At 27.5% G+C, this 27,178-nt stretch overlaps 1 protein-coding gene across 4 annotated transcripts in view; it reads right to left on the bottom strand.

Annotated features, from left to right (window-relative positions):
* LOC132944088 (band 4.1-like protein 4) overlaps positions 1-26,580 on the bottom strand; it is a 162,160-nt gene extending 135,580 nt beyond the window's left edge. For 2 of the 4 annotated variants that reach the window (XM_061013256.1, XM_061013258.1), the window contains exons 1-2: positions 26,197-26,579; positions 7,908-8,026 (exon numbers count right to left, since the gene is read on the bottom strand). In XM_061013256.1, coding sequence (XP_060869239.1) covers positions 7,908-7,991 — 84 coding nt within the window. In that variant the 5' untranslated portion in view covers positions 7,992-8,026; positions 26,197-26,579. Of the gene's footprint in view, positions 1-7,907; positions 8,027-23,030; positions 23,291-26,196 lie in introns of all 4 variants that reach the window. The other 2 variants (XM_061013257.1, XM_061013259.1) reach the window with 2 other exon arrangements.
* Between the last annotated feature and the right edge of the window lie 598 nt (positions 26,581-27,178).

Raw genomic sequence — 27,178 nt, 5'->3', positions numbered from 1 at the left:
TGACAGTGTGTTAAGCTATATTTATATATATATATATATATTTACTGGGTTCTCTTTTACTCCATAAATGAATTATTTTACATGCACTTTATTTGGTAGTTTTTTTTCATTCAATATATTTTAAATAAATTATTTTGTTATTTTAAATTTCTCGGGAGCAAATTAATTTTTTTTCATGTAAACACTTTTATAAAGAAAGAAAATCACAATAACAAAAATAAACCGGGTTTTTATATAAAAAAAAGTGCATTTGAAAACTTCATTGGTTTTACATTTGAATCTATTCATACTTCAAGCATTTATACGCCTAAGTATAATCGCGTTTGACGTCTATTCACTACACACAATTTATTGTGTTCGCCGACAAACCCGACTGTCGAATCGAGACAATTTAATATCGCATAAATAACTATAGCAGAGTATTGGTCAGTATGAATAGTTCACCTACAATAAACATGTCACATAAGGATTACACACGATACCCCAATATTCCAAGCTCAAAACCAAAAAAAAAAAAATAATACATACACCCGATTTGTATAACGAATAACAATAATGTGACCTTGCATACTCACAGTAGGTACCTACCATATCATGATGATTTATCTAACAAACAATATTATGTTAATAAGACATATTATTATATAGGTACCTACCATAAAAGACCTTTTATTGAAAATTTTATATTTCACTTTTAAAATAAATGTCACTATTCTTAAACCGAGAGATATTGTTAGACTTTATTCGAAACAACCCTTTCTTTAAATACAGTCTAACATCACAATCAGACCATTTTATCCCTTGCGCAGTTTTCTTTACTTCTTTTGTTATAATAAAAACATCAAAAAGTATCCAGAAAATTAAAGATTAACTCACGAATGGAGCCATGGAGGATTCAAGAAGAGTAGTGAAACTTTCTCGTGGTGACAGTTCAGACATTATAACCTTTATAATAATAATATTTCAAATTCACATAAGCCATTATTGTATATAAAAGCGTGTTTTTATGGTAAACTCCATTGGTATGTAATGTCCACCTAAGCACTACAAGATTGAGACATATTATAGTACACCCAGAAACCATAAAACTGTGGTTATCAACTGGCATAAATCGTTTCAGCTGGCTGACTCTCCCAACCTATAATATCAAAATAACACGTCCGTTTATCCAACTGGACGGCTATATCCTATAATACTATAGTGAATTTAATATAATAATACACGATCACTAAGACGACTTAACTATCTAGCATGATTTATGTGTACGTTTAATAGAACTTTAGCTCAATAATAATACACAACAAATAAATGAAGATGATATTATTTTTTATTCAAAAGAACCCACATGCAACAATTATTAAATAATAATTATCTTGAAACAATAAAATTACAAAGTTCATTATTATGTAAGTGAAAATAAAATAACACCAAACTATATTCTAAATTCTTAAACTCTATTCAATTATAAATAAACAAAAGAGAGGAATGCAGAGCGTTTATTGATAAATACATAAATACAATCAACATCGATCACGATTGTCCACAAAATTCATTTTTTATTTATCTATTGTTTTATTGTCTAAAATCCAAAATATATTATTTATTTTAAAACTATATTTGGTTTAAAATTATCAACCCATATTTTTTCTTTGCATTAAATAAATAATATGTCACTGTTAATTACTAAAATCAGTTTTACCACAATAAATTCGTATTTATTTTTACTTTTATACTTTACATACATTTTTAAATATTTTCTAATACATAATCAATCATTTAAAATATATTATATTATTGTACCTAACACCTAAACATTATAAAAAAAATAGTAAATATAAAATAATATAATATTTCAATTAGCTTTCAAAAACTAATATCATTACTTTTAACTTTTAAGCCAAATATCGTTTTATGTTACCTAATTGAAATGAAATTACCGCGATGATAGATTTAGATTAGTTATGCATTCTGACACAGTGACAATAATAATTACAACACCAAATTAATATATAGGTACCTACAGTAAAATAATCATAGTTTTCAGCTTATTCCTTTATAGTTAATTAAATTTATTACGTCCTGTGCTTTTATAATATTTTGTTCACTATCGTTATGGTGCGGTCTTATATAAATGTCCAGATATATTTATTATATTAATATCAAATATCCTGGCATTATTTACAGTGAACTATTATTACAGGAATACATATATAGATAATACGCATTTTTCATATAATCACCAAAAACTGTGCAGATGTAACTAATGTTTTATAAGTTATAATAACGTGAACCGTATTATTATTTTCAGATTACATCCAAAGATGTAGAGCCTATTAACTAATAGGTAATAACTAGTATTATAATATCAGTCTGAAAGAGTAATAAGTAATAACCATCAACCGTGGCATGGTTGGTACTATAGTCTATAGTTATAACTTATAAGTAACGAAATAAAAATTTTATGTCATTAGTAAATTAATATTATACATTTATACGTTTACAGCTTCGTATTAAATTTGATAATAAATTGATAGTCGTTATATTATCAAGACTTAATATAATAACAGTTCTAATATGTTATCTATAAAATATTTAATATCATCATGGTCTTAACTTTATGGACAATTTTGAATTAAATCTATGAAATTATATGTACAACCGAAAATTATAATAATTACTGTTTTAAAATAATTATTTCAGAAAAATATAGTCATGTTAATATGAAAACATAAAATAACATTTTTTTATAGGTATAGACATTGTTAAATTACACCTTGGTGATGTATTTTTAATTTTAATCAATTTAGATTAACGAGTAAGACGATATTTAGATTAGTTTTAAGTTATTTAAACTATTTATACGACATACTTATGCCACTGTTAGTCGGTATCGACTTATAAGTTGTAATAATTAATAACAGCTTGTAATATTAAAATAATAACTATAATATGACAAATATGATTTGTTTTTTGTAGATTTTTAAAATGTAAACATTAATAACTAACAGAAAGTTATAACATAATAAAATATTTAAAGCAATATAGGCTAACAGATGGCCTGCGCTTGAAATCGTTTCCGAATTCAATAAGTTTTCATTTAATTAAAATTTAACCCATCCATTAAAGTGTACTACTAAAATATTACGAAGTACACTCGAAACAAACAACACAGCAGATCGATTTTTTAATACTAAATCTGTTATGATATAAAATAATTAAGTCATTGAATATCATTATAAAAGATAATTAGTTCAACTTTAATACTTTATGTTATAGTATATAGTTTATATAAATTAATATAACTATAAAACTCCCTACCAATTATCAACATAACTGTTTAAAATAATCAATGATCATGAGTCGTGACCTAACCTGCAACAATGCATTAAACGACTGGCAATGCTAAAAACCAATAGTGATAAATTATAACTTAAACCGTATTGAAAACACGATAATCACTTACTGTAACGGATATCGATATTAAATTAATATACGGTCATGTAAATACCGTAGAACAGAGAAGTGGATGACACATCCGCGTTGTTTTGTCACTGTTGACCGTTTATCGTTTACCGTTTAATTGGACCGACCCATGCGACATAAAGACGGGCAAAACTTGGACCAAATTTGTTCCAAATACAATGAACATATTTTATAACGAACAAGATAGAAAATGAAACCCTGATGCTACGGAGATGTGCAATAGGGGATAATTATTGTTGAGTGGGAGTAGAAAGTGGCGTAAAGAAAGGCTGCATCAGCATTAGTACTGCGTGAAAAAAAGACAGAAGAAAAAAACATTCCAAAAGCATAATAATTTAATAATAATATATTATTATATCTCTATAGCGTATACAAGCAGTTGCTGCTGGCCAGTCGTGGTTTGCGATAAATATTTTCTTGCCGTCGTCGTCTTTATCTCGCAGAAGAACGAATTTCGGTGGCGCGTATAAAATGTGTTTTGGTCGCAGCCACCACTGTTGTCGTAAAATCTAATAGTTCGCTACTTTAATCAAAAACTCCCGCACTCATTCTTTCAAAAGACGAAAAACAAAAACGATATAATTTACATACACTACATATAATAACTAATAAGTAATAGCCCAGTCAAACACTAAAACACGTACGTCTAATATAATATTCTAAACGATTCACGATACGACCGCGACTGCGTTTAAAGTGAAAAAAATTTCTGTTTTGTTATTCATAATAATTGTTTTTATATTTATAAAACATGAAAGTTCATATTTTTGTTCACATAAAATAATACAGTAATAATTTGCTTGTGATAACATGATCATAATGTTTAATAAATTGTAAAGATATATTGAAAAAATTAAAAATAAATACTTTACTCGTTATGTCGTAACTATATAATAATAAACAGGGTGTAACAGAAACAACTGACTTTTGGAATAACTTTTGTTCTAGTCAATATTTTTACATTTTTTTGCTTATATAAAATTTTTAGCCACTTGCGCTACACGTGTAATAAAAAAAATTATTTTTATTTTTTGATACTAAAAATAAAAAATTTTAAATTTGATTTGAATTTTTCTAATAAATCCAAAATAGCCAATTTGTGAATCTGACTATAAGAACGATTTGAATGGTAAAAACATTTATCTAAGTCGAGTAGTTTATTTTTTAGAATTTTGTAAAATATCAATATTTTTTTGATTAAGTTAATTTAGAACGCAATAACTTTTTAAAAAATATTATTTTTGGAAATTTGGTAGCATGGGTATATTTCTTAAACTATTTACTAATCATATAATTTTATAAAATTCTTTCATACGTTTAAGAAGCATAAATAATAAGTATTTTTTATTTTTTTTTTGGTCAGTTCTTTCTGTTACACCCTATATAATACCAATATTATTTCTTCCAGCAGTAAAAGATGAATTGAAGTAAGTATCTATGTGTATAATCTACTATTATGATATTTATGCGAATTGTTCAATAATACCTAATTAAACGTTCTAGGTTAAATTAAATTCAAGAAAACTACATTTTATTAAGAAACACAACCTTATATATGTTAGTAGATAGTTAAAATATTATTTTGTTGTTTTTGAAGAGAATATTTTCAAGACATGTCGTACCTATTATTATTTTAATATATAGGTACCTCTATATCCTAAAACAATAAAGACCATTTCTATTATTTTGGTTACAATGATTACCATTCAACATAAAAATATGATATGCATTATTCAATTATAAATTCAACCATATTCAATAGATGCGTATACCTACACAATTATATGGTTTTAGGTTGAATAGACAATAAAAGAAACAACTGACATAACTAGTAACATGTAAGATGTAACACCATTTTAAAACAGACGTATGTATAGAAGAACGTATAGGTATCATTTCAACTGCAGTTTAATGGAAATAAACATCATATTGGACGAATTTAATTAACATATAATATGTTAAATAAAAATGTAGGTATACGATAGAGATTACACAAAGGGGGGATCCAAAAACAAAATTAAAAAGCGGTAGGAATAAGATAAAATGAATTTTATAGAGATTGTTTTAACGATTATGAAGTAATTTTTATTGCTGCTGCTCAATTATTACGGTACACGATTAACCCCATCTTCCATCTATATATCTATATATTGTATATATATATATGTCTATACCCGTTTCTATCCTTTCTACATTTAATTAAACCAGAAAGAACCGCTATGAACTGTTCGAAATGTACCATTTCAAACATATAAAATAAATTATGTCATAGGTACTTTAGAGTTAGATGTCACGTCAACAGACCTAGCCGTTTTATTAGATACGGAGGTACTATATACTTTATCATTATAGATCCAAATACATAAATAAAATTGTACGCTAATTTCCGGTTTTGTAATACTAAATTCCGGAGCCAGTTATTATATAGATTACTTCAATCGACACTCGAAGTGAGAAGAAAAAGGGGGAAACAGGATTGAGAAAATATAAGAGCATGACCTTCGCGTCCAAAAACTTGCATATATAGCTGCGAAAAAAAATCCCCAGGGAAATATAAACTTTCGTCAGTGTTCTTAATTAATCATTTACCGTTTCATTATAGGACAAAGCAAATTGCAAATTTGAACTTAATTAGATCATGGAGAAACGAGAGAAATATTATGAAGTTTGGTTTGGTTAAGCCGCATGCTGCTGACGTTGAATTGCCTTGTACATACTATACTACATAATATATTATAATATATTATTCTAGGGTGATTGGGAATCAAGCCAAAAATGTGTAGAACAAATTGACACTAACTGCAGAACCATTGTAGCATAGCAAGATATAATATATTAAATGGTTTGTGAACTTCAGAAGCTATAAACGTATAATAGGCTTAAGAACATTTTCATTCGACAATTTAAGTACAAGATTAACATAGAAATGTCGAAATATTTAATTATAATAGTTATTTGCTGATAATAATGACATCGAATAAATTCATGAAAAGGAAACTATAAAATTAATATTTTTTAAAACCATATAGTTACAATAATGAGCATGTTTTACTATTATTGATAATATACCTAGCATTAAATAAATTAGTTTCTTTAAAACGATTGTTGAATTATAACAATTCATTCAAGAAAGTAAAAAGAATGGTAATAAACATACAATACCTAATTATATTATTCGTGAAAGGTTTATTTATTTTTTTTTGGAATAAAAAGTTATTTTGATTTGAAAATTAAATTAAAAATGTATTATTGAAGAAGATAAATTAATTTGGAGTTTTTTCTCGATTCCTTTCACTGGCGGTGCTTATTTCTTATAAACACGCCTACTAATTTTATATTGCATGTCTATAAATTATGATATGAAAACGTTAGATTAGGCATGGTGGTGAACCCATTAATTATTTATTACTTATTTTTTCAACACTCTTTAAAAAAGTCATCGTACTAAAATTAGCTTTCAAATGTCAAATAATTAATATTGTATTTAAGTAGGACCTATGTAATTGTTGTTTCAGTATGACAGTATGATATTAACAAAAATAATTATGCCATACATTTTCTATAAAAAGTAAATAATATTTATATACATTTAAGATATTTTAGTTAACACAAAAACAATTTATGTTCGTTGATAAATTACCTTTCGTATTTAAAATGTTCAAGTCACTATAATAATACTACTCACTCAAATTAATGGTAATTTTGTTGCGTTTATTTTATTGTGAGTTGTAATACTTAGCTGGTAATAATAAGAAATTAAGAAACGCACATAGTCTTAGAATACTTTATTTTCATTATTCGTATAACTATAAAACCAATTACGACTTTAGTGACTTAAATTAAAATTATTTTTATCACTGGCAATTTATCACTGTCAGGAAAAATTTAAACCACTATTTTATCATATAATATTTTAAACTAAATGTAAGTTCGTACATACAATATTTGCATAGTTCTTAAACACACGATACACGATTTTCATTTGATTTTTTTACATTTTTAAAACAATAGATTTTACATATTTTAGTATAGTCATATATAGTAATTGCATTTACTCTTTTTTTCTTTATAGTATCAACTTTAAACTGATGTTTTAATAATATTCACGAACTATATTCCTAAGTAGAATGTATAAAACATACTTGAAAAATATCGATATTTATTGGAATCAACTGCCATAATATTATAATAAATTTCAAAGGGCATGATAACACTTTTAAAAACCTTTCAATAATTTATTATATATTTGAACGAATGATCATAATATAATATGATTCGTTAATTACAGTTGTAACACTTATTGTACCTAGCTACCGTTATCCAAATGTCCACATAACATTGTATATCATAATCTTATTATACTATAAATTGTATTAATAATAAATACCCGAAAACAGTATTTAATAAAATATATTTTTTCTTACCTGAACTTCGTGCACGAGTTCTTGATCGTCGAGGAATACGATTTTGCAGTGGTGTGTTCGGGCGCTGGTACAAAAACAGCCCATGTTGGATTCTTTTTATTAAATCTTGCCAAATAGATCTATAGGAAAAAAATAAAACTTTTAATACTTTATTACCTTTGAGTTAAAACGAAAGATAAGCTAATTCTAAAGTACATTTTAATAATAAAAAGCCGTAGAGATATTTACTATAAAATTGTATTATTTCAGTTGAAAAAAATAATCAGAAAAACTTTTCACAGACTATAAAAATCGTTTGTTATATTCGTATGTTGTCGTGTCCCTCGGGCGATTAATTTCTTTATTCACTGAACCTATAGAGGAATTTCAATTAGCCTTTTATGGATATTAAATACACCCATTATATAGGACATTTTTTGCCCTTAGCATTTTAGTTTGAGATAATTTTTGCGAGTATAATTCTACAATGTTACTTGTTTTGCATATTGTATACAATATTGTTTATTTTGCGATCAAATGCGTTTATTCGATGACTATTTTAATGGAACCATTTTTTTTTTTTTCATTCGCCTTCGATTAAACTGGATTTTTATGTTACCCACAACAATTTCCCATATGGTCAGTCAACTGGAATGGAATTCGGGATATTGTCCCCGGGGAATTGCCAAGGGAACACGCTAGTGGAGCGGGGAGCTTTACAACTTAACCCACGGGACGTTGTCCAAAACATTCGGTCGTAAATGCGATTTACGCGAAATACCCCAAACTTTTACGCACGATGGATAAGCAAGTAAAAATAATACGAATGGATAAGATAGTGGTGAGAAGGGACTAGGCAGTAGTAGGCCGAAGGACAAGTTCTGAAATAACACATCCTTCGGACACAGAAAAAAATTAACGGGATAACACTAACGTTTGGGAAACCGTGATTCCTTGGAGGCTTTCTACGCACAAAAAATAATAAATCTCCTCGTCAAATTGTAAAAATGAAATGGTAAATATGGAAGCAGACGCGTGACCAGGGATTTCCAAGGGGGAAACAATAAAGTTTTAATATTTAATCAGACAAATATCGTTACAAAAATATTATAATTGTATAACTAGAAGGACCGGATGGGAGATAGCTTTCAACAAATATTTATTTTCTCTTGTGCTTTGTCTTGGGCAAGAAACATAAAAACATGTTAAAAAGATAAATAATATGTATAGTTATTGAGTTGCAATTTATATTGCTATCGTTTTGTTCGACTGTTCATTTATAAAAGAATATGAAAGGATACGTTGAAAAAATAATATTTCAATGAATTTATAATACCTACAAATGTACATTTTGAATCAACAACTGCAATTCATTACAGAATTATAAGTTTTGTTAATTTTATAAACACTCGTGTTCTAATGTTATTTAATCATAATAATATATCAATTGCAAACTGATCAATATAACAAAACAAGCCAAGTTTATAAACTGGTATAATAAAATCTTTGAACTTGTTTTAAACAGTGAAAAACTAATTTGGCTTCGTTTTACAGATTTTATACCTACAGACACAATTGAAATAACATATGAAAGTGAATTTTGGTTGTTTAAACTTCTTACCTAGATACAATTTTAAAATTAGTTTTTATTTTAATCGTTTATTTCTGTCGTAAGTCACAGAGAATATTAACGTTAGTACATGTTATGCGTTAGTTAATATAAATACATTTTGACTTTGAAAAAAACTAATATCAAATGTTACCTATATTAATGTATTTTATAAAAAATTATTTTCGTTATATTTTAATTTAATTCGTTAACCTTATTTTAATACCATATAACATTTTTAAACTAACATATTATTTTTTGTTTTAAAATTGTTTATTTTGTATGAATAAAAGTATAAAACTAAATAACGTTTTTATTTTCCAAGTATACGTAAGATTCGTATATTATATAAATAAAATATCAATATTTAATACAAATATATTATACCTACAAAGTTTAAAGATAAATATAAACATTCAACGGATAAATTATTAATTGAGTCCAATTTTAATCACTACAGAACATAAAGTGTAAATATTTTATGTATAAATCATGTGTTCAAATAAAGATAACATGTAGCATTCCTTTTGGCTTTAGGTACCTAAGTATAGGTAACCCTAAAAAAAAATTGTCCATTTAACAGATCAATAGTGAATAAATCATACATTTTTGTAAGAACAGTACATTTCTAACTCGGAATCTAATATATGTACAATGTACATACAGATTGGCCATTATTTTCATTTTTTTGTAAGAAATGCATGGAAATCTGGAACGTGGGTAAACAATGTGGCTAAACAATATGCGTGCTCTGCAGTGCTCGTAACACACCAAAATATCCAAAAGTATAAAATTGTTTTTGTTACATAAACCTACATTTATTTGTATTACGTGATTGTAATTGAATATCAATTTCCAATATAGAATATAATATGACGGTATTCTATTATCTATTCAATTATGTCCGCTTTGCACTCGTATTGTTTACTATGCATTACAGAAAGGTAATACCCAGTTTTTAAAAATACCGACTGTGCAAGCATTATACATTTATACAAATTAAACGCTAGAAGGAGCATGTCAACGACAGGCAAAGGTTTAAATTTTTTAGTTTTTGGCAAAAACGTAATTCAGTGTATATAAAAACAATTGAAGGCAGGTTCATGTATTATCTAATATTAATATTGGGTTAAGGTTACCTTTTGCGCAACTTGGTCCATCAATTTTATAATTTTGATCCATACAATTATAATAATATATCAAAATTGGAATGATATTTGTCAATCACATTTCAAATTTATATATTGCATTAAAATTAAAATTTCTGTAGTCGTTGAATCCACATATTATAGTAGGTATTTAATAATACGAATTTGCATGTAGTTCTGAATTTCATAAATGTAATAATTTTAAATCCATATTTCAGATTACAATATCTGTAACTCTGATATGTTATTGAAATTAAATCATAGATATTAGTGCGTATGGGCGGGCCATGCTCCTACGTTCTTACCTAAAAATAGCAGGCCTGACATTAAACATTAATTTGGTCACGTTTCATGGAATACTAAGCAAAATTTGTAATAATTCACAAAAGGGTTGGTACTCCCGTTAATTCACGGAAACGATCCTGGAAAGAAACATTCCCGAGATCACCAAAATACTGTAAAATAATAAAGCGAAACTGAGAAAATAATTTTAAAATAGAGTTCGTTATCCAATCAAGTAATCAACTTGATTACCTATTTTATTTTTTTTTAAACAATAATATTGTTTTTCTACTAGGCGTCTTTAGTAAAAGACAACATTTCAACATAAATTATATATTGGCTATATTATTCTAAACTGGTACAATCCCGACAAACCAGAGACGTATGGTAACTCTATAGGGCATCCTCCCCATTCATTGTATCTACTCACTAGTTGCCATGGTCCATGGATGCCGACGTACAGTTAATAATTATACTTAAAGTATGAAGTAATATAGGTACCTGCGTATATTTTAGATACTATCCTTTACGTGTCTAAAATATGTATGACCATAATATATCAATTATATCAAACACAATAAATTCAAAAACTAAAAAACTTTAAAATTACTAGCGTTAAGTTTTTAATAATAAATAATACTATAAAGGGAGTAGGCTGTAGTAACCTAACCTAACCTAACCTAATGAGGCCAGTAGCCAATAGGTGATTCAATATCGCAATAATTTATAGCAGTTTCAAATAAACTGATATTGGTTTATAATATTTTGCTAAGGTCAATCCAAGAGGCAATAATATAGCCTTGTAAATTATAATTAAATAAAATATAGCAAGGAGAGTACAAAATCACGAACTATATGTATAGTAAAAAAAGTTTATAACATTATATAGAATTGATGACATTTTTAAGAGTAATAAATACTTGAACTAACATTTTCCCGACTTAGGTATATATAATATATTTTCAATTTTTAATTAAACATAATGATAAATGTCAGCAGTTTTAAGGAGTACCTATATTTTATGTGATATATTATAAATAAAATGTTATTTAAAGACTTAAAGTAAAACAATTTCTAAGACGTTTGTTTTTGTACCATATAGTTATTGTAACATCAAACCATTTTTTTATACCTGTACGATTTCGTATTTTACACTATACAGAATCTTTATGTTGACAATTTCTTATGCCTAGATTATGTTCACGAAAGAAGCTTAACGAGCATAAGAATTCCCCAGTTCATATTAAGAATGAATATTAGTATTAGGGGTAAAAGTTACATAGGTAGTTGATTTAATTTTTTTTATTTTCAAATATTTATTGCCACTTTATAAAATTATATAATATATAACAACTACCTATATTATAATATGTAGCTCACGCGCGGGAGTAATGAAATTTGTATTTACATTTATTTGGTCAATAATTAAAATTGATTGTGAAATGTATATAATTTTAATATTTTTTATTCATGTTCTTGAGCACTCAAACAAAAATAATTTGAATTAATTAATAAACATTTCCAAGTATTTATAGATCTACAATCTGCTGATTAAATCGAAAACTATATAATATACCTTATATATAAATGTGTTTCAGATTGCATACACATTCATCGTTATATCTGAACGCACTATTCTTTTAAGCTAAAACACGTTTTTATTAGAACTGTAAACGGAATGTAAAAGAACATCATAGATATACTAGGTAGTATAGGTATATTGGGAATCTTGAAATAATTTTTTTTTTTTAATTTTGTTTATTATCAATTTTTTACCAACCATCGCACCGCGTTTATCTATATGCCTATATAATATATGTATTATATTATTACTACAATAACTATTACATAGATAGTATAGTTTGGGTACCTACGTAATAGACGTGCGTCGTCTGCCGCATGGCAAATTAACGCGCTGCGGGACCCGTTCGCATACGTAATAAATAAAGGAATACATAAATATAATATAACAGCTACAGGTATAATATAGGACCAGTAAGAAAAATCGACGGCCGTTAAAATTCCGTAATAATAGTTATGATGATGATAATAATATATGCTAAACCATGGGCTGTTGAAACGGTACGTTATTGTTGTTTGCATTACAAATCGCCGCCAATACACGACGATACGCCACGGGATAAATATTTATCACACGCTCTAGTTGCGCTGACATAGTGTTTATATCTTCGTCGCCGCCCGCAGAGCTATATCTTCTATAAACGTTTGATATGCACGTCAAATGGTTCGTTAATACCGCTACGACGACGACGTAATAAGCCACCGTACAAGGGTTGTTCGGAAGATGTTTCGCGCAGTGTTACAAACGTCAGATCTCATCAATTTTGTTTATATTTTTTCGAACATTGAAAGAAATATTTATACGAACAATCGACGACCGTACATGCCCAATACGATTTTTAATGCCTAATATAATATTATTGTATATATTTCAATACAGTATCTGTATTCTGGGTATAATAGTTATACTTATGTAATTATTATGACGTATATCATATAATCATAGAAAGTGGGCAAGTTAACGAACATAGTTAAGTTCACTGAACACAATATCGTTAAGTTAGAAGTTAATAGTTAACAAGGATTAAATTTAACTCACAAAGGTATGTATTTGTCATAATTTATAATGTAGTTGTAAATAGAAACGCCGCGTTTTTTTTTCAAAAAAAATAAGTTACGATGAGTTTATTTATAGGTTATAAAAAAAATGTTACAATTATGTCAGGTACATGAAATAAATATAAAAATTAAATTATTATTCCAACGAAAAACGTTGATTATACAATCATATAAAAACAGTAGATTTGGTAATTTACGTGAAGAGCCACATGTATTCAAATTATTTTTCTATTAGATGTTGTTAAAATAAAAATCACTATGGTTTTATTTCTCACTTAGAATTTACATTGTTAAATAATATTATATCATGACTTATATATAAAGCGAAAAAGTTCATTGTTTTTCGTCCTAATTTATTAAAATAGTTTGAAAAAATATGTTATAAAGGGGAAAAATAACAACAGTTTTTTTACTTAGTGTGATTCTACAATGTAGAGAATATGCACCTGAGATGTCAAAAAGTTAATATTTATGTACTCGAATATTTAGAGAAAGTTTAAAAAGTAAAATAAATAAAAATAAATTGCCATATTTTATTTTTTTATAAGTAGGTGTATTAAATTATGAGTAAATATAAAATTATGGCTATGTACTTTCAACACATATTCGTTTTTATAACATTTAATGAAAACTAGAATTAAAATTTTTTTATGCATATTATAGGATACAAAATATTATACTCTAGGGCCTAGATACGTGTATAGTATAATATTTATACATAACATAACACACATATAATCACTCTTCATAATTTATTATTATAAGTATTTACTTTTTCTTAAAAACATAAGATAATTAAAAAAATAAAACCATTCAATCTCAATGTGAAATAATAGCACCTATTTAATATAAAAATAAGATAAGTATACAATGCTAAAAATACAAAGCTATATTTGTTGAAACTCCGGTAATGGTGTAGCATTTATCCGGTATAATAATATTATGGTAAATACGTATACACTATAGGTAAGTACCATAATACGAAAAAAATCGTTTTTTTTTTTATATAATATTATTGAGTTATATACATAGGTCTCTTACATGGACTATACATTTTATAAAAAAAAAAACCATTAGCATTACCATTGATCAACAATCGATAATGTTAAACTTTAGTCTCAGTTAGAATTATACGACTTTATATTCAACACCACCTTAAAGTTTACAGTAGCAAACTGCTGTCAGACAAATATATTTTCGCCATACATACTATCTATTAGGGGAGGTACCTTTGTCCTCAGCAGAAATTCAGGCCAGAGGGAATTATACTAAATTCAATAATATTCGTATACAGACAAACGATTAGATTCGTTATAAAATTAAACTTTAGAACTGTTAATGATACCCGTAATCGTAATAACAATTTAGTTAAATTGTCTGATAACGTCAGAGTTTTGATACAGTCATTGTTGACAGCGGTGGCGGTGGCGGCGGGATATCTGTCGTTGTTAACGCATAATATAGTACAATATATACGAGACACAACAAAGAGGGCAACCGCGGATCACACAATGGATATACCGGGGGACCCACGGGGGGACGTAAATTATCGATAACCAGATCATCTTTATAAAGAGCTTGAACTCGTCCGTTTTCGATTTCTATACAAACACCGCTGACTAACTGTATCCGTTTATATGGCGTGTTTTCAATCTTTTTAAATAAACTAGTCTAATACGCGATGGCAAGCACTATACGTATAGTGGCCGAGTATTTATAAAACGTTATTTTTCTTTCTCGCTTCTCTCTCTCAATCTCTCACTGTTTCACTACGCGCAGACACCGACAACATACAAACGTACACACATGACCACCGTAAGAGGTCGACAACCCGTTTTATATATACATATCATCCGCGAGAGAGGTCAAGACTATACGACGGCGGCGAAGTTAATTTTATTAATATAGTATCCAAAATCATCATCAAGTTGTTGGATTACTTAAACATTTTTTATCTTCCCTTATCACGGTGGATTTGTTAAATTAGTATAATATATCAGTATGTAATCACGATAATTATACAAACACGCGTATAATCAAACAATAAACAAAGTGTATACAGTACCGTGATGTATTGTTATTGTTGTAAATGAGCTTAATTCGATTGCACAAAGCGCACACATTATACGCTATATAATATACGTTAACAATAATCGGCGTTGTGGAGAGGGGATATTGTGTACACATATTATATACATTATACGACTATATAGTAGTCTGCAAATAGCAAACAAACGCACACGAACAAGGGGAGAACCGCATATTATACGGATCGACTGCAGACGGACGGCCGGCCGGTGCATAATTCCGAATTCGTAAATGTTCTTGTGCTCACGTACTATTGCCGATCAAATCCTATCATTATTGTTGATCCAATATGCAATCTAATAAATGGGGATTATCATTTTTCCACCAACCGATATAATATTTTTTTCAGCCCATAATATGTAAATGGCTCACCACGACCATGCTACTAAATGAATTACCAAAATGTACCTAGTATGCTGTTTAATATGTTCCTACTATATTTTATCGTCTCCATATTGCTTTTGCAGTATGTACCTAACAGATTGTGTAAGTAGATTTCCATTTGAATTATCTATTATACCCACTTATTTACAATTCATAATAATACTAAATATTTATTATACAAAAAAAGTTTAACGTGTTAAATATATAGGTTACCTCTTTTTAATAGTTTTAAAATTACTTGCTTAAAATTAAAACTAAGCAAGAAATATTATAATCTACCAATTTTAGTACTTATATTATATTTTGCAATGGGCATTAATAATTAATAACAAAACGAGTTTATGTAAAATATGTATTAATTTATTCTAATTTTAAAGAACTCCCTTATAAATTCGTAATATTATTACGCAAAAATAAAAATGAAAAGTTTTTTAAAAAATAATCACGTTTTCTGTACACGTATATCATAGACTTATTAGTTATAAGAGTCGACGTTTTTATGATCTAACGAAATTCTAATTATGCTGTATGTATTATATATATAAAGCAGCATTGTTGGTTTGATAATATCATTGTGCATTAGTTCATAAAAGTAAATGACCTTATAGTTTTTTCTTTTGTATTTTTATAGTACTTTTCATATTTTCCAACTCAGTGGTGGCATTAAAGCGTACTAGAACACAATCGTGAGAATATTATAAAATTTAAATGAGATTAATCCAGATCGCCTTTAACATCGGCCGGACGTAGTTTATAATTATAAATATTATTATACTGTTTTATGTTTCAATTACTCTCGGCACCATACTTCAATATTTAATACCTAGCTATTATTTCATCAAACACTAGCTGATGAAAAAAAAAATCATTATAAAAAAATTACATTCTAAATGCATAAATCTGCATAAAATACAAGTGATAATTACAACGCATGCAGAGTTAAAATCTGAAAGTTTTAAGAGTTTCCACGAATGTGTTACTAAAAACAAGTGTAGACATTCTGACTTTATAGGTCTTTAATTCGGACCAAACATGTTTAAGTTCTATTAAGTAAAGTAAATAAAAGCAAGTAAATCCAATGCACTAAATAAGCGTATAACATCAAAACTACAAATAACTAAATTGTTATTATTTGTTTAGTTCACACAGTTGTATCATATCAAAATAGGTAGGTATATAAGGTACTTATATTATATCGTATTATTTATAGTCGTATACTCGTATTCATAATATTATATAAGAAAGACTTCGGATTTTAGTGGACATAATATACATCCATTAAAATGTCCGCAATGACAAGACCCTTGTGTGAATATACATGCAATAAGTATCATTATGAACACGTCCCGAGCACAATAACATATTTATGTTAAACATTCAAGTAAGATTAACTAGACGTGAGCATAACATGTAAGTATATAATATTTTCTATTTCTTATATATTTGAAGGTAATATATTATATATATATCTAATATATTTTAAAGTACCTACCTATATTATAAGGTTATATTCTTCGTTGTTCGTCTAAAAATGTTAAAATGAAGAGTTTTAATGTCATTACCTACCTACTATACACAATACACATATTTGTTATTAACATTTAAAGACGATTATTGTATATAACATTACAATAACGACGATGAAAAAAAAACAATCGACCCAAACTTGGCTCATTGGGTATAATCGACAACAGTGGCGGATTAATATCCGACCGACGTGTTTGCATTGTGAGCCGGTCACGTATCTCAGAAACGTCACGATTTCCAAACCATCATATCACGCGCACGCTCGCTCTCAGAGAGCTCTTGACCTCCAATGGCTATTGTTCACGTATACACACACATAAACACATAAACACACACACACATACACACATATGTACATACGTAATAATACACTCGTATCTACCCTAGGTTTTTTCAAAAATATTATTAGGGTTACTACACACAATTCTAGCAACAGAACTACTTGTAAGTTGTAATATTGCAAAAAAAAAGCACACGGACATTTTATTATAACAATTTTGATAAAGATACGATATAAAAAATAGAATTTTGGCGGAAATAAATGTCCAAACGAGTTTCCTATTCCGGTGATAATAATTATTGTGAAGTACATGACGGACCGTGCGTAAAGAGGGAGAGAGAACACTGGCGTATGCCATCAGATAGACAGCAGGTGCCGTCAGTCTCCCAACAGACACCTGTTCTATACACGGCGTACAGGTTATAGCAACAAGACGATTACAATTATTTAGAATAAAAGAACCGCGTAAAAAACAATTTCTCCAATGACTTTCTACCTCAAGTATTATTTATAAAATGTAAATAAAAATCAAACACTATAATATTATATATTATAATCAACTAATTATATCGTTATTATTCTTCGTTCAGTAATGACATCTACTATCTAAATGTCATGTGTGTAAATATATTAAAATACCTAATACTATTTATGTGCATAGTAAGTAGGTACCTAGGAACCTAATAAGCGATGCGATGGTATGAAGGTAACTTCCGAGTTCAGACGCTATAGTCTATAAAGGTTTTTTAGGTTAATGTAATCTTTACGTAGCCATCCGATTCCTAGTGGAGCGCAACGTGCACACTGGCCGTATACGACGTTTTCATTTATGCTGCAATCGTGACAATACTTCTATAACTAGGTACTTTATTAAAAAAATTCTAACGAAAACTTACTATGCGTTATAAAAACTTTACCAAATAATAAGTACAACATTTTACAAATTCAATAAAAAAAAATTTAAAAAAACACTGTGTGCAGCAAATAGCAGTAGGCTATAGCAATAATCTCATAAACATAATATTATACGCTTAGACAATATATAGTGGCGTGATAGAAATGCCAACGAATTTCGAGTAAAATTTATTTTCAATTTAAATAAATGAATAATTTTTTCGCATGGAATAATTATTTATAATTGCGTGCTTAATGCCGTCATAACTAGAATAATGTGATGTAAACATTATTTATATATATTTCAACTTTAGGTGCCTACCTAATTAAAATTCCATTGTTAATAATAGTTTTTATTTCTTAAAACGTGAAATTCTACTGGCGTCAAAATGTTTGATTTATATATTTAATACATGTTTTGTTATATATATATTCTATACCAGTTAATATAATATATTAAGCAACATATGACGATGAAAATAAATAAATTTATTAACGCTGACATCTAGTCCAAAGAAACAGTGAACTATTGTGCACACCTTGAAAGAAGATAATGTAATATATTATATCCGATTCTACGATCCTTTCTCTAATTATCGTCTACCAACAATAGCATTGTAGTTACTGAATCGATATAGTGTCTATATACATGTGGTTATATTTCCGTTAGGTGGCATATATGAGTTTCAGTGGATTTACGATTTTCTATTGTCAGATTTTACGACTTACAATAACAATCCGATGCCTAGAGAAAAACACAATTTTCACGACTGTTATGAATCGTGTGAGTTATGAGTATATGCTCCAAATGGACTCCGGAGTGTTCTATTAATCACTGATATTTTATTTTACTAGTAAAGTGCAACTTGATGTCAATATACAAATAGAGAATGGACATTAAAAAAAGTTAACAGAATGTAGAGCTTAAACTGAAGAATCTTATATTAAAAATCAAACATTTAATAATATATTTAGTTAAGCTAATAAGCTCCTATATTTTAAAATAACCGTTAGATGTCTTATTGGATTTAGAATTCAATTTTGCGACTGGACCAAACTAACTCTCAGACTACCTACCCATTTTTAAGGTCGTTTACACGTCATACAACCTGTGTTCGAACTTAAATTGGTTATCCAACGTTATTTGTCTATACATTGTATATTTGAATTGTTTTTAGTGCTTTACCTAATCTATTCAATAATAAATGTTATGAAAAGATAATTATAATTTAAGAATGAAACTTGAAATAAAAATAGTTTATGAAAAATGCTACTATAATCATTATATAATATTGATGATGATGTAGAATGTCAGACAATAGTTTGAGTAAATAGAAAGGAAAACTAATAATAAAATTTATTTTTTTCTATTGCAATTTTATAGAAAAAGACTACATAGGCCTTAAACATTTTATACTTTAAAGACAAACAGTGCGATAAAAATCTATAACGGAAAAAATGTTTATTGTAACTATGAAATTCAATTAAAGACAAAGGGTTTAGCAATATTGATTTTATAGTTTATACTAATAAAAATATTATTATATACCTAAACGAAGACGAACAAATTTAGAATGTAATTTGACAATTTCGATACATTCCCATACATATTTTACTATTGCCATAATATTAATTCAAACCCTATACTTTATGTTTATTATCCCACATTTTGAACCCGTGCAAGCTCTATGATAATGTATTTAATTGCTTATTTTCAAAAAAAAATCAATCTTAATATTATTTAAATATAATATTACCTATCTATATTACGCCAATGGAGTTCGTGGAAATTTAACTTTAAGTTTAAAACTATATTCATAAACCTTATAATATTATTCATACGAATAACACTTATTATTTTTCCTAAGATCTTATATATTAATACAATTATTCTATAAGTTTCTCGTCAAACTAGAACAAACAGGTGATGACATTCAAAAAATGTATTAACAAGGGGAACGCATCACAAAGTTGTCTTTTTTGAGTTATCTGGTCAACCGGAAAGTCGTCAATGCCCCAGACATATTTATTGTTTGTTAGGTAACAACGCCATTTCCCGCTTCCCTCCACATAATAATTTATCTACCATTAACCGTTTAACCGTGTTTATTGTCAAAGAGTTTCCATATTGTCAATATCCTTTGTGCATGTGAACTATTTTTTTTCCAAGTGTATATTATTAACAGTTTACTCTGATAGATATAATCATTAATCAAAAAAAAAAAAAATTTTTCAATTTGTACAACCCTGTGTTCTTGTCGTTTATTGAACATCAAAGGAAATAGAAACATTGAAATGTAATTAATTTTTTTTTAATTTTCTAATTACATATGTTAAAAAACAATTAATTTAAAATTTATTATCTCTAGAATAATAACAACAATAATATCCGAAAATCTTTTACAAATTTATTACCATGAAAAGTAAAAATACACACAATTGTTCAACGAATATAATATACCATATACTATAAGTAACTTATAAGTAGGCGCGTACACAAATTTATGTACAAAGTTTTGTTACTAATGTGAACCCAAGTTGTTATTTTGAGTTTCAAATTTATTCTTGTGTTAAAGCTCAATACATACAATTTCGATTAACATCGATGATAACTTTAACAATTTTCTATATCTGTTTTAGTTCACTATTACTTGTGTATCGTAAAATGTAAATTACGGTTTATTGTATAAAATAAAACTTTTGTTGTTTTATTTTTATTTATTGTGTCACTCTTAATTTATATACAAATATAATTTCTACGGAAATATTTATCCATTTTGATATTAATTTAATAAAGTATTACGCACCAATTACGCATGTGTTGGATATGAGAAAATATTTTTGTGGAAATCAATAAATGGGTGCCTATTACAGATTATATTCCATCATAATTATGAAAACAGCTAGAATGGACGAATTTCACATAATACTAGCCTATACTGGTTAAATATTAGAATTCTGGTGAAATTAATAATAATTAACTTGTATTAATGATATGGATTATATAACACAACAATATGTCCCATAATATACGTAAGTTCCATGATTTGCAATAAATTTAAATATTTGAATTAAATGTTCGATAAACAAAAAAGTCCAACAACGTTATTGGTTCATATACCTTACTGTAATAATATTCCACGCGGATCCTGCACAATGTGACAAACGTACACGAGTAATATAATATGGGTACAATACAATATACGTCATGTCAAGTCAAAAGTGACTAGGTTAGTATCTAGTGTCAACGACGTCATCGTACGGGCCAACCAATATTTTAATAGATACTGCAGCAATGCAGCATGAATACAATAGGTAGATGATAGTTATAAATATAAAATTGAACCCCAACAATTTTAAAAATGTACATATAATAATTTATAAAGATTATTGATTCATAATGGTATACACCAATATTTATCGGAAAACATGTCTTTATTAAGACTTTAAGTGCAACTTAATTAAAAGTGACACATTTTGTAATTTAATAATTATACTATATATCCATGACATATATTAATACAAGTACCAGAGTACCTACGTGTACCCATACATACAAAAAAACACATTTTTAAAAAGTAGAAATGCCTACTTTGTATCTATTTAATAATGTTATTAAACATGAATTTGATAGACAAGTAGATAAATCCTTAATACTCGTTTAACTATTTAATTACATATATTTACAAGTTTTTACGTTAAAAGATTAAACTCAATTACACTATTACAGATAAAATAATACCAACAAAGAACAGATCGGGTAACTCAGTACAGTTATACATTTTGAAAATTTTCGAATATTTTTGATTATACATATATATTATAACATGAACTAAAGAAAGATAAATAAAACTATATGTTGAAAATGTTTTAGTGATTTGTATAATGTACTATTATAGTGTATAATATTATGTCATTCACACGTTCGATAATATTAGGCATTAAGACGATGTGCCATGTGCGATATTGGTAGGTATCTACAGACATATTAAACTTGGAAGACTAGTAAAAAAGAAAAAAAAAATCTTTTCAGAAATACAAAATCATTAGGAGCACAAAATACGGGGGGAAATGTCGTTGACTCAAATCTGCCAATTATTGAATACAATAGTTAAATTTAAAAAAAAAAACAGAAAATTTCGTTTTTGCCATCATATAATAATTGTTATAATCTGCATATAGTGGCACCACATAATATAATATTATTGTGCACTGGCCACTGATATGTATCAGAGATCACCGCCAATCGCCGAATTATAATAATTATTATTTTACCAACACCAGATACCTACCATAAAATCATACGCTGTGATTTAGACCAGGAATTTGGAAATGCCGGCGGCGCGGAGAACTGAGTACCTATTGGCGTCGCGCGACGACAGTGGCCTGCACCATAGGATATTATATGCTGCGCGCGTACGTCGCGTGTCCGTCACGTTTCCAAGTCTCCGTTTGCCTGTAAATTGGCCAACGTCGCCATCACGCGAACACCATGTAATATATTATTGTAATAATGTATTACTCGCCTCGCAACTATCTCGAGTTTCTGTGTCTGAAAATCGCCAAACAGCAAACACAATATTATCCTACTGACGATGAAAAATATTTTTCGGTTATATTTTTACCTATTCATTAATCATCGCTATAGCGCTTTGTACGGAAACGCCACACGCACGTCTACACATTTATTGTACGCACTGAAATGTGTACGTTAAATTTTAATAATAACGAAACCATTATCAAGGGTTGGATCTTGACGCCGACGAGTGGGTATGAGATGTGTGGAAAATATCCACTTTCAGTAAATATATAAAAAATAAAATTGAGAAAAAATCCTTGAGCTATAAATTATTGCTTTGATAATATATAGGAGCTGAATATATTGGTATAAATGTATAATGCATATATAGTGATAACGTTGTGTTAATGTATAGAGAAATTTACGAGGAAATTTACACTTGGGACTGTTATTGTAGACTTACATTTAAATTAGTCAAGTGGATGTAAAATTATTAGATTAAGAAAAGTATAAAACAATTGCACAACTATTATAATAAATTTGACTGGAAAATAATCAATAACCAATGGTAAATTTTAAATACATTATCTATCCAATTCTATTAATGATGTATTTTTGACAATATACGGTCTTTATTATAATATTACTCATATAATATATTATGTCTTATAAATTTAGTTATTCTTATTTTAAATTAATTCATTAAGGTCTAAAATGTGTAGGTGACCTACTCATTTTTGTAATTTTTTTTCGCGTACCTATGTTTAAATTATTATTTGTATACCTACTAAATATTTGATTATTAATGTATTATAATATAATATTATATTATTTTAAGTTAAATAAATATGTATTTTATTATATTATAATATATAATAAATATATTTTTAAATTATACATGCTATTAAGTAATAAGTAATTATATTTACTTTAATTAAAATGGATAATGAGCTAAAATAGTAAATACACATGTGTTCTGCATTAAAATCTACAACCTTGAAATCTTAATTATACTTATGCTCACTGGTTATAATAATAATCATATACATTCTAAAATAATCCCGCAAAGAAGTAAGAACCAAAGTCAAGGAGACTACACTAGTAAAAATTATATTCGGATAATATTATAATAACAAATAATATTACAATTTAAAACTATTATACTGCTAAACGCGTAATATATTTTATAACATTATTTTATTACCTACCTAATAGCAAATAGTGATACCTGATACACAAAAGTGAAAAATACTATTTTAACTCGAATATAACATAAATTAATTATGAATATCTAACTGTTATGTTTTTTAGATACTATTTTTAAAAATACTAATAAAAATAAAATTTTAAAAGTTGATAAATAAAATAAAAAATATACTTCTTTAATATTAATATATCATATTATTTAACCAAACATTTGTACAATTTATAAAAGAGAAGTCAATTTTATCTATAGTGATCAATGTACAATAAAAAAATAAATCTCGTTTTATTTATTACAATAACATATCCAAAAACTCATGTTATAGGAATAACTGTAAAATTACCTTTAATAATCGTCGTAAATATTTATACGATTACAGAACTAGAAATATTAAATAGTAATTATTTTAGTTAGAAAAGACAGAAAATCATAAAACAATTAAATTATGTCATAGTTATAAGCTCCCAATAATATAACAAAACTCTGTAAGATTATATTATATGATATCTATTTTTTAAATTATCATTCAAATATTCTTCCATGTCAATTGTATAAAAGTATTTTAATTCCTAAATATAATAACTATATTTTATTATTATATGACTCAAATTTGCCTTTAATACTGTTATGAAAAGAAATGTTATACTTATTGAAAAAAACTAATATAAAAGGCGTAAAAAAATTGTCCAACAAAACATTTTAATTTTCAACCAACAAAATGTTAAATGGTGCACGTTATCATAAATCACAACATGGTATTGATTTATTTTATAAGTTATATCTCTACTTAATTATGTTCGGAAAATATACATAAGGTTGGTAATGATTTTTATTTAATGGACCTATTGTTTTCGGTATCACTACAACTCCACAAGTATTGATATATTAATATAATACAAGTAGATATAACACATTATAAGAAGGTGAATTAAACTGAAACATAAAACCTATAACTAAAGTGACACTACCTATAAAGGTACTGATATTATTTTAATTTATTCTGTACACTTACGTTTATACGTTATTAATTTACATTCTGTACATCTAAAGACTTGTATTGCATTACTAAAGAATTTAACGTTCAATTCAGATATTCTGAAGTATAAATTATATTTTAAAAATGTTAAATTAAAATTAAACGTTTTAAAAAGTATAGGTGATTAGTGATTAGTGATTACTAATATTTCTCTACTTACTTCTAATATGTTAATAAATTTAAAACAATCTAAAAATTTCAATTTTTTTTATAAATATTAATAATTTTCATAAAAATATAATATTAAATTATTAAGAACAAACGTTATTTAAATATTTATAATAATTATAAATTATCTATATTGAATCTAGTTGATGTGTTATGTATTCAATAGGTAATGTAAATGAAATAGTAATAGACTGCATATATTATTGAACATGAATAAATCTATAATATAATAAATATTCATTTCTTTTAATATTAAGATAAATATTTAATGTAGAACAGTATTCTAGACTTATTTATAGGATAAATCCTAGGATAATCAAAATTAAGATTATCCATCAAACGTTTTTTTTTTCTAATTGCTTATATAATAATATGTAAGAGTACCTATATATACCGATAACCCAATATACTGACAATCACAGTATAATGCCTAATTATTATTTTAAATCATTTAATTACGTAAAAATTAGTTATCTTTGTCGATAACATAAAAAAAATACTGCTAATATTTTTATTTTTCAATGGACTAACCTCGATCACAACGACTGGGTCCACCACTTGAGTAACAAAGATGCGGATATTCTGCTGTACATCGGGTATTTCGTAATTTTTCTGTCCGTCAAATAAAAAAATAATAATAATTACTAATCACGTAAATATTTTAAACAAACACACACACACACACACACACTCACACACTCACGAGCACACACACATGTACACATATACACGCACGCCCGCACGCAGAAACGATTTACAAAAATAATGAACGCCAATACCGATAGAAAATTTAAAAAAAAAAATCAAAAAACTTAACTTAATAATAAGCCACTAAATAATAATAAAAATAAACGCGCCCGGCGTACAGTACGAGAGCATCCGAAGGACTACTCACATGGAGTGGCTCGGATGGCTGCTGGAACGGCCGCGCGGCGGGAACGACGCGGAGAACAGGTGAACTGGAGTGCCGCCGCCGCCGCCACCGCACGGCGCTGCCAACATTGTATATATTATCTATGTATTTCGTATGTTTAAACTATAATAATATATATATATAATATAATATATGTGTGTGTGTGTGTTGTAGTCACTATAATGTTCTCGGAATATATTACATAAGTCATTACTCATTAGTATTCCATTGGTCGTCGTGTCCGTCGGTCCGTGCAGACATTATAATCACAAACATTCGTAAATATTTTCACGATTATCCGAGGAGGACTCGCCGACATAATATAAAATAAATAAATACTACGTTTCGTCAAGTTATTATTATTTTAATATTTTTTATATTTATTCGTTTTGTACGGCAAACGTTTAGACTGTAGGGATTTAGAAAGGGGGATGACCGGATGACTTGATATTATCAACTACCCTAGTCGGGATTAACCTCGTCGTCGTTTTCGCATAGCTATCGATAAACACACTCAATTCACCCCCCGACGTGTCCGACTACGCTGAAAAATGCTCTAATTTATGACACGACTTCGGTAGTATAATCTACCGAGTAGAT

This window comes from Metopolophium dirhodum, chromosome 5, assembly GCF_019925205.1.
Source record: "Metopolophium dirhodum isolate CAU chromosome 5, ASM1992520v1, whole genome shotgun sequence".
In the NCBI taxonomy this organism is placed as follows: domain Eukaryota; kingdom Metazoa; phylum Arthropoda; class Insecta; order Hemiptera; family Aphididae; genus Metopolophium; species Metopolophium dirhodum.
The sequence above is the reverse complement of the archived record's forward strand: the minus strand, read 5'-3'. Positions and strand labels throughout refer to the sequence as shown.